Source organism: Neopsephotus bourkii, unplaced genomic scaffold (assembly GCF_033783945.1).
Source record: "Neopsephotus bourkii isolate Nb327-2 ecotype Australia unplaced genomic scaffold, CSIRO-AGI_Nbou_v1 NB_144, whole genome shotgun sequence".
Taxonomy (NCBI): domain Eukaryota; kingdom Metazoa; phylum Chordata; class Aves; order Psittaciformes; family Psittacidae; genus Neopsephotus; species Neopsephotus bourkii.
Window position 1 is genome coordinate 1,119,668 of NW_026900661.1, and position 13,176 is coordinate 1,132,843.

The following is a 13,176-nucleotide window of genomic DNA, read 5'->3' on the forward strand; positions in this document are numbered from 1 at the left end:
GCAATTTAGGAACATTTATCTGCTAATGGGGAAGAGTAGGATTTTGCTTCCAAGACACTTAATCTCATTTTAGAAATCTTACTCTAATTCTTCTCTTTATGCCTTTGTGTTGACACGATTCTTTGTCTCTATGTTTGAATAGTTAGAGATACAGATTTTTTAAAATAGACTTATCTCTGATTTCATTTCAGACCATAAAGATGTCTATGAAAATATTTGCTATCATTATTGCATTTAATCATCGTTGTAAATAGATGACCTTGCGGTAGTCATGTCATATATAGTCATATACTGGTCTTATTAGAATACTCTTGTACTAGGTTAGACCCAGGTGTCATTGTCCCCACACCCCCAAATCATCTTTTCTTCACTATCATGAAGAAAAGTGAAATCAGCCAAAGGGCAGTACATTGGCATCTTGGAATATTTTATTTACTCAATGGTTTTCATATACGTTCTCAAACTGGCATGTCTTTAATAATGCAAATCTTTTAACTATTTTCATTAAAGAGCAATAAGGGCAGGACTTTTGGGTGACAGATTGACTTAACACTCCACAAAAGTCTCCTGTAAATAGAAATTCCCAATTTTGCCAGACGTACTGTGTAACTCAATAGCATGGGGAGATGGATTTTCTGTAATGAGCCTTTGATTTCAAAGACAAGGACTATTACTTCAGCAGTAGGCATTCAGAGCATGGGGGTCAAATGCTTACTAGGCATGCCATTATCCAACAACTATTGAAAAGGGAGAAATGTGTTAGTATAGCAAATTGCTGATGTACCTAAATATTCATTGCAGTGACTTCAAAAGAAGCTTTTAAATTCTAAACTATGAACCTGTTCTCATTCTCTTGCAGAATACAAGGTAAGAAGGGCTTTTCCACCACTGGAAGAACAATCAGATTCAGCACTTCCTAGCAAGGTTACATGTGTTCCTTGTTTTATTTTATTTTATTTTATTTTATTTTATTTTATTTTATTTTATTTTATTTTATTTTATTTTATTTTATTAATTTTGTCTCAGTGAAATACTTGTCAAATCGGGATGCAGAAATGTACCATTTAAATTAGTAAGTTCCCCCCACTGTCATTTCCACACATCAGAATTGGATATGGCTGGAGTTCATATGCTGTTGTCTTTTTAACAGATTTATCCTTATGAAACTCTTATTGTAACAAACCGAGTTCGTGTGAAATTGCCTAAGGACGTGGACAGGACCAGGCTGGAGGTAGGAACGATACTTGCTTGATGGCTTTGAGAGTCTTCGTCCTGTCTGTTTGCCATCTTAGGTACTCCTGTGCCCAAGTAATAGCAATGAAAGAAGAGAGAAGAGAAGAATAACATTATATATTATATTTTATTTAAAAACATTAGTATGTAGTCAATTTAACCAAAAAAGAACAGCGAAAAACTTGATGAATGCCTGATCAGATAGTTTTACAAAGATTCCATTAGTTTTAGATGATTGTACAAGATATTGAAAGTTGGAACGGGATGGGTGAAAACGGGGTTTTAATTCCTATAAAATCATCATCCTGAAATAACATGAGCATTACAAAAAAACCTCCATTCATCTTGCAATTATATGCACCTATGTTTCTGGTCCACTCTCCATTCAGTCTGTCCTTTGGGTGTGTGATCCACAGATTTGCTATAGCATCCCCCTCTCTCAAAGAGTTGCAGCATAAGCTGAAAAAATGCCATTACGATTTATCATAAAGAAAGATTAATTTCCAAAGGCCAAATCCTGAAGTTGATGTTCAGGCAAAATTCATGAGGTTGATTTTTTTTGACTGAGTAATGACAGGACTGAATAAAGACTCACCTAAATTGTTAAACTAACATATCTTTGTGTGAATTACTATCAAGAAGAAGAGATAGTTCAGTGAAAATTGTGTGCTAACACTACTGGACTTTCGGGAAGATGTATATTTAAATAAACATTATATTTTTAACTTGATAATGTGACAGGAAAAGAACAAAGAACCTTTAACCTGAAGAAAAAAAAAAAAAAAAGAAAAACTATGAAGTAGTAGAAAGTTCCTAATTTTAAAAGGATAATTTACCAATTTTTTATACATGTAGCATATTTTGGAAAAGGTGTTATGTTCTTAAACACTTCAGTGTGCTTGTTGCTTGATTACCCAGCAAGTGGTATTGATTTGATTGAGAGTAAAAAATGGCCTGAAACGTGTGCTGTTTTAAGCCTGGGGTATAGCAAGTCATAATAGCAATAATAAAAGCCATGAGTCCAGAAAAAGGAGCAGGGAGTGGGAGGAATACTCATCTGGACTCATTCTGTAAAGGATCCTTTTTACATATATTTGTGCGTGTGTGTGTGTGCTAAAGGACAGAATTTTTGTTTAAACACATCAGACTGGTCTGAGTCAAAAATACAGCTCCAAATTGCTTTTTTAAGGCAGCGTATAGTTTGCTTTGGATGGATTGTGCCTGTCCTGGCTGCCATGATCTGTAACTCATCCACTGTCCTCAGCTGGGATCACTGTTTGCTTAACACCAGAGATGCTCAGGCTGCATCTCACCAGGTACCTGATGGCTCAAGAAGCCCAACCACTTCAAAGATCTCTCAGAGGTTTGCAAATAAAGAACAATAAACAAGATCTGCTTCAAACCTGCACCAGAGAAGCGATAAGGGGACCACACTGATCCCACTGATCGCTGCACTATGTTAAACATGTGTGTCTGCAGGAAGGACTCCTTTGTAGATGATCCTACATTTATTAGGGATTGGTAGTTTTTTAAACAACTAAATTATCAGTGTTTTAATAGGATTATAGCTACTGGAAAAAACACAGGCAGCAGCTCATCTACACATTCGAACCATATGCAGAGCTGAGTGACAGGCACAAACTGTTCTCTTCCCTCCTGGCTTCTTCCCTGCTGGCTTCTTACCTCCTCCTTGTCCCTTCCTTCTGCGTTACAGAATTGCTGGAAATAAGTAGCTTTGCATAGAAAAGCAGTTTATCATTATTTTCTCTTGTGGCAGAAGAAGAAAAAGATTGTAACTTAGTTGCTGACTTGTGCATTCATCAGATTTCAGGCTTGGGCAAGACCCAGGACTCAGGGAGCCCATGACGACATGGGTTTACAGTTTTACATAGGAACATACCAGGATTAAAAACACACACACCCCATCCGTTAGTAGAGGGACCTACCTGGCATATCTTCCTGTCTTTAAGCTTTTAAGGCAACGCTGGGAATACAGGAAACAGGTACTAGGTTTGGATATTACTTTTTGTAGGGCTCCTGTCACATGCACTGGAGAGTATGACTTGGTGCTCACGGATCTCTAGGAGGCAAGTGCTCTCTCTGAGCAGACTGACTTGCCGGCTGATCTGTTTCCATCTTGCACAACCGTGTCACTTGCGAAAGGGCTGGATTGTGACTACAGAAATGGTAAAAGTGATAGCACTGCTAAGCCAATATCCGGACTGTAGAGTGATTTGTCTAGAAAATTAAAACAAAATAAAAAAAAAAAACCCTGTGTTTGAATATTCCAGCTTTATTCTGTTCAATTTTGCTCCTACTGTTTCAAATCAGAACAAGCTCCTGAGTGTGATGCCTGTGGGCAGAGTACAGGTGGAGTCAGTGAAAAGAGACCTAGAACTGTCATGTTTTGTACCAACTATCAAACCTGAAAGCAGTTTTACAGTGTCCAGTATGATTAGAATAACTCACATGTGATGTTTCTGATTCCCTGGTCTACTTAATAGCAATAAGGCAACTAAATCTGTGTAAGTTTGATTTATTTAGCTCTTGCAAGTTGACTTGAAGCAGGCTCCTGTTTCTGCAACAGAATTTGTTGTGAACTTCAAATGATCCAGCACAGATGTCATGGAAAAGGCGCTGTTGTTTGTCTCTGATTCCCATTTCCAAGGGAACTCTCCTATATTGAGTGTTCCTGTCATGAAAAGTGAACTCAAGTAAATGGTATTAGCTCTTCGGGTCAAATTAAGGGAGGCTGCAATGAAGGCCTTGGCTAATGGTCAAGGACTGCAGGAGGGTGGGGTGTAATGGGTGGTAGTGTTTTCCTGACTTTGCTTCCATTGTGAGTATTTTTTAGATTATGCTTGTTGTGTAAGAAATTTATTTTAAGGATTATAAAAATATTTTCTTGTAAAAATGCGTATTTTTCTAAGCCCAAGAGGTATCTAGAGATTAGGAAGGCTCAACTGGTAATAAATACATTCAAATAGTAGGAATTCTTTCTTCAAAAGCACATATATCCAAACGTGGAAACATGTTTTTGTTTGCTTATTCTAACTCAGCAGTGGGGTAGAAGTACCCAGTTCCTCATGCTCCCCCAGGAGATGTTTATGCCAGAGGTGAATTAATACATGTAGCATTGAGAACTAGTTGCAATAAATGATGTGGTGATTTTTAAATGCGTTACTGGTGCTCTGGATATTGAGTAAGTAGCCTAGATCTTAATTTAGTATTAAAGCTGATTAGAAATGCAAGGAATTTACACTAGATAAAGATTTGGCACAGGAACATTTTTAGAAGTTTCTGTCTAGCATAGTGCTGTTTATTCTAACGTTATTCTAATGCTGCTAAGTGGAACAGAATTCCCATGAGCTATTTTCATGGGAAATGGTGAAGAACAAGTTAATTCAGATAATGTTGCAGAACAACAAAGGAGTTTAGATTATACAGTCTGGGTGAAGAAGAGGCATTACACCCTCACTGCATCTGCAGATGACACAAACCTGGGGAAACAGCAGTTGATGCTCAGGTGAGCAGAGTCTCTGTTCAGAGGGACCTGGCCAAGAGTGGAGGAATGGCTTGACAGGGACTTCATGAAGTTCAGCAGAGTCAGATGAAGATTCCTGCACTGGTGGCAGAATAATGCCATTCATCAGCACAAGGTGGGGAACAGCTCTGCTGAAAAGTATCTGATGGTCCTGATAGAGCTGAACGTAAGTCAGCAGCCCACCTTTGTAATATAGGGGTTATAGCCTTCTCAGAATTAGGCACTGGAAGGCCAAGAGACAACAGTCACAAGTTGCAGGAGAGGAAATTACAGTTAGATACGAGGGAAAAGTTCCTTATTGGCAGAGAAGTGCACTGGAACAGGTTGCCCAAGAGACAGTAGATTCTTCATCCCCGAAGGCATACAAAACTCAGCTGGACAAGGCCTTGAGGAACTTGGTCTAATTTTGAAGTTGGTCCTGCTTTGAAGACCTCCGTAAATCCCTAATTTGCTTAGGTTGGTATATTCTGTGAAGAAAAAGCCTTAACATAATTACAAAATAGGATTACTTGGTGCTCTTGTTGCATTTGAAAAAGACCATAATCTTGGAACATTTTGTCAAAAGGATCATTTTATCGTGCAGAGGCTTAAAGATCCCTGGAGCAAACTTCCCTGTTTTGGACAACTTAAGCCCTCAGTTTCCAGGACCCTGTTGTATGGTACACATCAACACATTTCTTACCTGCTGGTTTCCTGATGTTCTATGTGGCCTGTTGTTTTGGTTTGGTTTTGTTTTGTTTTCCTTAAGGAAGCTGAGCGTATGGACACCTTTGAAAATCTTGATAACTCTTTTAAATACTTGACTACCTTTTATGATTTAGGCCTTCAGCTCCTAAAAGCAAGCACTTGATACTTTTGTCTTAGTTTGGGTATTCTTGCCTGTTGCTCAGTCTCAGCAATATGGCTCAGTGCTTGCACATCCAGATTGATGGTTCATGCCCAGCTGCATAGATTTTGTTTTCTTTCCCCTCCTGAAATTGTTTTTATCCCAGAGTATAAGATTTCTTTTGTGGTCACAGGCTGGTAGTTTTGAAAGCCAGCATAGTCAGAGTCTTCCATTTGGAGACCATCCTTTAGTGTTTTCATTTTTTGTTTTCTTATCTTAATGTATCTTTGTTTCTTCAGCCTTTTTCTTTTGAATGTCAGAGAGCTAAAAGCATTATTCATTCATGCCTACCAAATGCAGCGGAAAGTAAATTATTCCACTTTTGTTTGAGCCTGTTCATCCTTTGTTTAGCAAGGATACATTGAAACAATCGCTAAGGAAAAAAGTATTCTGGAATGTTAAGTAGCAAACCTTCATCTGCCACCTTGTTCTCTTGTAAACAGAAATGAGAGATTTAAACATGGGTGCGGTCTTGTTTGAACAGAGCACTCACATTAATTCAAACATGCTTTTCCTACTGAAACTGCTTGTCTGGATTTGTTTGAGGGATGACATTTTTTCCACTAGTTTTTATTCAACAGCCACCCTGGGTCCCAGCCACTTGGGCTGCAAACTTTTTAGGACTGTTTTCCAGTAACTGAGTGTGAATTTATAACAGCCCCATCTCCTAGGTGTCATTCATACAAGTAATGTTGTGTGTCCCACCTCCTCCAGAGCTCAGGTGGGGAACAACTGGCATGCTCTGTGTTTTAACACAGAGAAGTGTAGTTTGGGGCTTGATTTGAGGTAATGGGCTCTCTTCATGACGAAGCTCGTAACCTGGAGTGAAGGAGTGCAGGCCACTGACTTTGGTGGACCTTCATACTGTTTGACTTGAAAAACATTTGTGTGGTGTTTCTTATTCTAGGCATGTGCTTATATTATGATCAGTGGTGGATGTCTCTACCAGTTTTCAAAGCCCTTATGAAAGGAGCCGTTATCAAATGAAAATATGCATTATAAATGATGTGATATGTATGAAAGTTAATCCCTACAAGAGTGGAAATGCTGTGGAAGCAGATTAGATGTGGAGCATTTATATTACAGATGCACTAGGGCCCAAACTAAGGGAAACTGGAGGATCTGCTTTAAGAATAAGGTATTTTGTGCCTCAATCTAATGAAAATTTTGAAACTTAAAATCTTCTAATATTCTCATAATTCATTAGGATTCATATTTTTATTTATGAATTCTTTTCTTAACTATTTAACATTTTTATCAGCAGTCCACTGAAGGTGATTACATGTCAGTCTGAAAAGGCTCATTTGTTTGAATGGCAGACTGATGGCACAGGTTGTTCTCAGGGATGTTCTGCTTGTACCACTGTGTAGGTAATATATTGATACCCCTTAGAGAAATACTTGTATCTTATCAGTTTCTTGCATATTTATGAATGACTCAGTTGGGGAAAATGTTGCCTGTACAATGCTACTAACAGAGTATTTTGTTTGTGCCGTGTGATTTCACAAGACATTGGATTTTCAGTACCACATGATAGGAGTGCTTAGTGAAATGTACTCTGTGAAGTTTTATGATACCCTAAAATACTAAATGAGATATAGCCACAAATCCAGGAGCCCTGTATAGATGTCTGGGGTGACATCAGCACTGGAAAGGGTTTCAGACTCCTTTCCTTCTGCTTCTGTTACTCTACATTTAAAACTTAAACAGGGGAAGTTTAATGCTGGCAGTGTTCAAGGCCAGGTTGGACAGAGCCTTGGGCAACATGGTCTAGTGTGAGGCATCCCTGCCCATGGCAGGGGGGATGGAACTGCATGATCTTAAGGTCCTTTCCAACCCAAACCATTCTGTGATTTTACTATTTTACTTTTCCTGGGAGCCTTTTGGGGACCCACATTGCTATGTGGAAGCAGAGGAGAGAAGGGGATCTATACCTCCTGCCAGGGCTTAGTTGCACAAGTGCTCCAACTGTTCTGTGTTGTGAGTGCCCTGATCTAGCAGGACCAAAACTGCAGCACCTCCTGGTTCATTCTCTAGTCAGTGGAGCTGCTCTAGTTATCTTTTGATACCTTTTGAAGTTCATTAGATGGCAACTCATGCCAGTTTTTAACTTTCCCTCCCCTATCACATAATTACTTAATAGTTTGAAATATTTATTAAGTGTGAGCCTTAATTACTCCACGGATGAGCACATCATTCAATACTCTCCTGGAAAACATGACACATGGTTAACTACACCTTTGTAATTAGCCATGCAGTGGGCTTAGAAGAAATCTCTGAAAAACCTGCTGCACTCCAGCAGTGCAACAGAAAAGGGTGGAGAGTGCAAACCTTGAGTATTCAAAATGCAATAGATAGAAGAGAAAATCTTCCAGGGAATTATGAGGGGGCATCCAAAAGTAGTATTTGGGCTAATTTTGGGAGACACAGGAGGAGGGAAGAGAGGGCAAGGGGAGAGGACTAAAACTGGAGAAGGGAAGAGGCTATCATTGTTCCAAATGTTGAGGTACCTCTGACATCCTAAATCTTAATACATGAAAAGACTGTCCCACTGGCAAAGCCTCTGTATTACCCTGAAGAGCTAAGATTTGGTTATTTACATGAATGCTTGCTTACCTGCGAATAAACCTGTCCCAGTAAATCCCGATTTAGTTTGAGTATTTTGTGTTTTGAAGATTCTGGAAAGGGTAGATCAGAGATCAAAAGTGTTACAAGTACTCTGAACAAAAATGAATGAAAGTGGACAACTATTCAGAATTACAGTTTATGAAACAGAGTGCACAGTGGTGCTTCAGAGAGAGACTAGCTGGAAGATTCACTATGGATTCAGATAAAGGCAATGGAATATTCAACTGTTATTTCCTGTGAACATAGAGTAACAAAGAGCAAAACAGGAACAAACCTGAGGTTTTAAATGACCTCTAGGAATTAGGATTTCGATTTGTCTTTTCTTCAACTCATCACCTCCTGCCATCTACTGTGATGGTTCAGTGGTTCAGTATTGACTCATGAGGAAGTATGGTATCAGCTGAATTTCCTACATCAGCAGGTTTTCACATGAGGACTCCCATCCAATTACTGACCCGGAATAAACATGCTTGTGCAGGATGACCTAGTCACAGTTTACTGCAGCATGGCTGTGAGTTAATTACAATTTTCCCTCTTGTGACTTATTCACACTAATGCCATATTCCTAAGTGTTAGTTTTTAACATCTCTAAATTTCATTCAAAGCACAATTATACTCAAGGAAATCTCATTGAAATAAATAAACATTATAACTCTATTTAGAATGATTACTGGCTTTTTAGCAGGTCACAGAGAAATAGAGGCAAGCTTCATTAATTTACATTGAAAAGCATCACTTCTTTCTGAGATAACACTGCAGCAAGTATTTGAATGTAAATTAATTACTTTTGTTCTGAGAGACCCAAAACTGAGTGCATATCTGTACTATTCATTTTAATGGGTGTGTTTCATAGAGCGTGAGGCTTTTCCATTATAGTGGTTGTGTTGCAGCAGAGGTTTAGCTCAGCCCTTGCTTTGCTGTGTACATCTTAATAAGAAACATTTGTAGTTTAATTCTTCCATTGTGTGTTTGTATGTTTTGGGAGAGCTAGCTACATAATTAGTGCAAGGTGTTGTCACTCTGCATAGTGCTGTGCTCTATAGGTAGCATCTAGGTGAGGAATTAAAGCAGTCATTCAATTCCCAAGCTGCAGGCCATCTTTGGCCTTCCCAAAGTGAGATCCCATGGTTGTGATCCCGTATCTCTAATCCAAAACACTGTCAGTGCAGGTGAGAGATTGTGCTTCTGGAGATCTCCCCTCTTTGATACAAATCCACTGCTGTGACCCATGGACACATCTGGTGGATCCTCAGCACTTCACTGAACTTGAGTTTCACTGTTTTTCTGATTTCCTATGCAGGCTGACACAAAATGCTATCCAGACCAAAAGATTGAGCACTATTGACTTTACAAGCCTCAGATTAATACAATTTTATCAGAACAATATGAGGCAGTTGTCCTTTCTAGTTTGACAATTTCATGCTTAAATATATCCAAAACGCTGGTGATATGATGCTGTGAGCTGTGGTATAGCAGTCTTTTTAGGGAAGAACCGCCTTTAAACTGTTTACCTTATCTTTTAGAAAGGTTTTCAGGTAGCATCATGTTAACATCACAATGCAGCTTCCAAACTGAGCTTTCTTAAATAGTAAGTTCAAACTGAGGGCAGAATGGGACCTTAATCTAGTCCTCTGCACTCTCCTCAGTGTCGGCAACACGTCCAGCTTTGCCGCTGATGCAGTGCAGAGGAGTAGATTGAGGTAGGCTGCCTAAATACAGCCAGATTGTCACAAAGGGAATTAAAAATCGGTTACTAGCACACTGTAAAACACCCAGATTTCCTATGTAAACAAGGCTAACACTAGTAAAAAAAAGGAATGAATGTTACTTTTGCTAATAAGTTTGGCCATTCCTTTAATGGCCCAATGATGCACTATTAACATAGCTGGATATTTTAAGCTGATCCAGTCCTGAAAGAAAAATGTTCTTGGCCTTGTAAAGTAGCTTTATACACACATCTTCCCTCATACCTCAAGATGAATATCCTCCCTATTCCCCATGCATGATTTTCAATTTCCCTTCTTTTGTTTAACTAATGAGACAAAGTAACGCTTCAGTTAAGACACATTAACATTCAAATAGCTGAGAAGAAAGATAAATCAAGCTGAGTTCTTAGTGGTCATTTTCTTTGCCTTTGTTTGGGAAGAGCTCTCCCTCTTAAAGCTATAAGGTTTAGGAAAGTCCTAACAATAGTGTAGACAAAATTTAACATCACACATAGGAAGAAAAGTATGAACATAAACTTCCCACACTGGCCTATTCCCATGGTGTTTGGACCCTTCAAATGCTTGTAGACATTTACCATACTTTTCCTTAGTCATCATTTGGCTAAGCTTATACATACTTAGTCCTTTTAGTCTTTCCTCATAAATCAAACTCTGCAACCCATGATTACATTTGTTACTTTTATCTGAAGCTTTGCCAGTTTGATGACATCTTTCTGGGATCAAGATTTATTCCAAAATTTGCAGACAGCACTGTAATCATTGCTGCTTCTAGAGTCAGCCCCAATGCTAGAGCCCCTTGTGCTTAAGGAAGGAATGGTTGAAGTTTCTGAGATGCAAGAAAATCAGTGGGAATTATGCTACACTGAGGACAGACTGGTGTCCTCAGAGAGGGTTCAGACCAAAGGGGAAGTGCTCCCTTCTACTAGAATTAATTTTCCATGTGGATAATGCATTGATGGAGTAAGAAAGTTTGCTAATATTGCAGTCTGGTTATTAGTCCTTGAGATGAAGGACAGTATGCGGAGGAGAATTAAAAGCAAAGAAACTGTCTAGTGGAATAGGAAGTGGAAATTAGTGAGCTTGTGCTTCCCCCATCTCAGTCTTTGCTGATACATTCCCGATACTACATCTCAACTGCTTTAGAACATGTGACACCAACTAAGAACTTCTTTGAGGAAAAAAGTGGTGCCAGTGTAAAAGAAAACTTCAGTGTTATTAGGAAATGAGTGCATGAAAGGAATGAAGGTGATGTCATCTGAGTACAACCAGAGGAGCAGAGACGCATCTAATTCATACTGGCTTGGATAGATGTATGTGGACTGAAAGCTTGCTATGCTCAAGGACAAAGTAAAATGATAAATGGCAAAGTATGGCCTTGGAGAGGAAAGGGGGAATTGCAGAGCTTGTATTAAGATTGATTCCAGGCTTTGTTGGGAGGTTAAGATGTAGCGAGTATTTGGCACCCTGAAGAAAAGGTCCGAGGCCTGACATAGGGCTTGCTGACTCTCCCTACATTGAATTTCAGTACTGAAAGGAATCTAATGAGACCACAGCACCTTCTAGCAAGACATGATGTAATTTACCTCAAGAAAAAAAGTAGTGAAAATATTTATTTTGAAGTTTTACGTTTCCTGTGGTTTTAGGTGATAGGCAGAGTGGATTTACCTGCGGGGTATAGGCTTTCTGATTTTCTCTTTGAGTATGAGCTACAGTTTGTCACTGCTTTCTCCTGAATGAGAGCACAGCTCAAGTCTTATCCACAATCTAGAACATAAGAGAAACCAAAATATGACACACTTTGCTCATCCATACTTCTTTTTCAATCCCACAATTTACAGACATGCTGAAATTAAGCTTGCTCACATTTGTCCACTGGGTTACCAGGAAAATATAGGGGGGGGGGGGGAAATCAATACAGAAAGAAGTTACTTTTTCTTTCCAAACCCAGTAGAATTAAATTCTGTCAGTGAGATATTGTTTCTAAAGTACATTGTCAGATGTTGCTCATTTCCATGCGAAACAGGATCTCCTTTGCCAAATATGCATGGCGTGTTTGTTCCATGCTATGCATAGTGCTTATGGTGGCTTGCTGTCATTGGTCAAATGAAAAATGAAGGCTCAGTTCCAAAGTCTTAGTCACTATTGTTCTGCATCTGTGGAATCTCAAGGGAAAAAAGACCAAGGCTGTCCTTTTTCAAGAAACTACAAGAGCCCAAGAGCTTCAAGGTAATTAAATGTAGCGACTTCTTGCAAACAATTTAATTAGCTTTCCTGGAGTAATTTACATTGCAAAGATAAACTCATTGGTAATAAGAAGAAAGTAAAATTTTGCTTTAAAATTTACCAAAAAAAAAAAAAACCAAACAACATTGTAAGTAGGGCCAATGTGGCTGTGCCCATTCTGCTCAGGTAAACCATTGTGGGATTACCAGGGTGTATTAGCATGATGCATGCCATAGTTTTGGCTAATCATAGCAAGCACTCTTCCAGGCAATGCTAGGATCCACTTCAAATGATAGGCAACCTATTTGAATAACTGATAAAAACAGTCTACGCAGTGGCTCCACTTCCCCTGGCGAGCACTGTGTTCCCGACTTCAGCATCTTGCATTCAACGTTTGCTCGTAGCATTATTCATGTTTGCAAGGAATATATCTCCTTTAAAACAACCCTTCTGGGTGGCTTACCAACATGCATCTGATTAACATGAATAATGTGGACTAGATGGTGGTTTTGAACCTCCTCCAAGCGATGAGGACATTGAACCCAGGTTTCTCATATCCTGGGAAGTTCTGAAGCCAGGAGGTAGTAAGATTAAAGGAAAAGGCTAATATCCTTCTCTTGAAATAACACAGTTGTCTATAGCGTGATGAGCCTGATCTGCTGTGTGAGGCATATCCAAGCATTTCTTGTGCTTAGCAGCTTTGGAGGACATAATTTTTGCATGCAGAGGGTCCTTCAACAGGCGCTGAGGTGCTCAGGCTGGAGCTGCCTGGATGTGCTGGGAAGGAGAACTGCTTCTGGGAAGCTGCAAGGCAAAAGCTCAGCTGGGGATGAGAGGGTTAGATTGCAGGGCTGGTCCCAGGTTCCAAACAAATCTTTGTGGAAGAGAAGAGTCCATGCTTAAAAATTGCAATTTGTACTTCTCATTGCACTGAA

The 13,176-nt window shown here is 39.3% G+C and overlaps 1 protein-coding gene across 17 annotated transcripts in view; it reads left to right on the plus strand.

Annotated features, from left to right (window-relative positions):
• ABLIM2 (actin binding LIM protein family member 2) overlaps window positions 1–13,176 on the plus strand; it is a 137,334-nt gene that overhangs the window by 121,550 nt on the left and 2,608 nt on the right. For all 17 annotated transcript variants that reach the window (XM_061369539.1, XM_061369556.1, XM_061369576.1 and 14 more), the window contains 2 exons: window positions 860–924; window positions 1,151–1,231. In XM_061369539.1, the coding sequence (XP_061225523.1) occupies window positions 860–924; window positions 1,151–1,231 (146 nt within the window). The remainder of the gene's footprint in view (window positions 1–859; window positions 925–1,150; window positions 1,232–13,176) is intronic.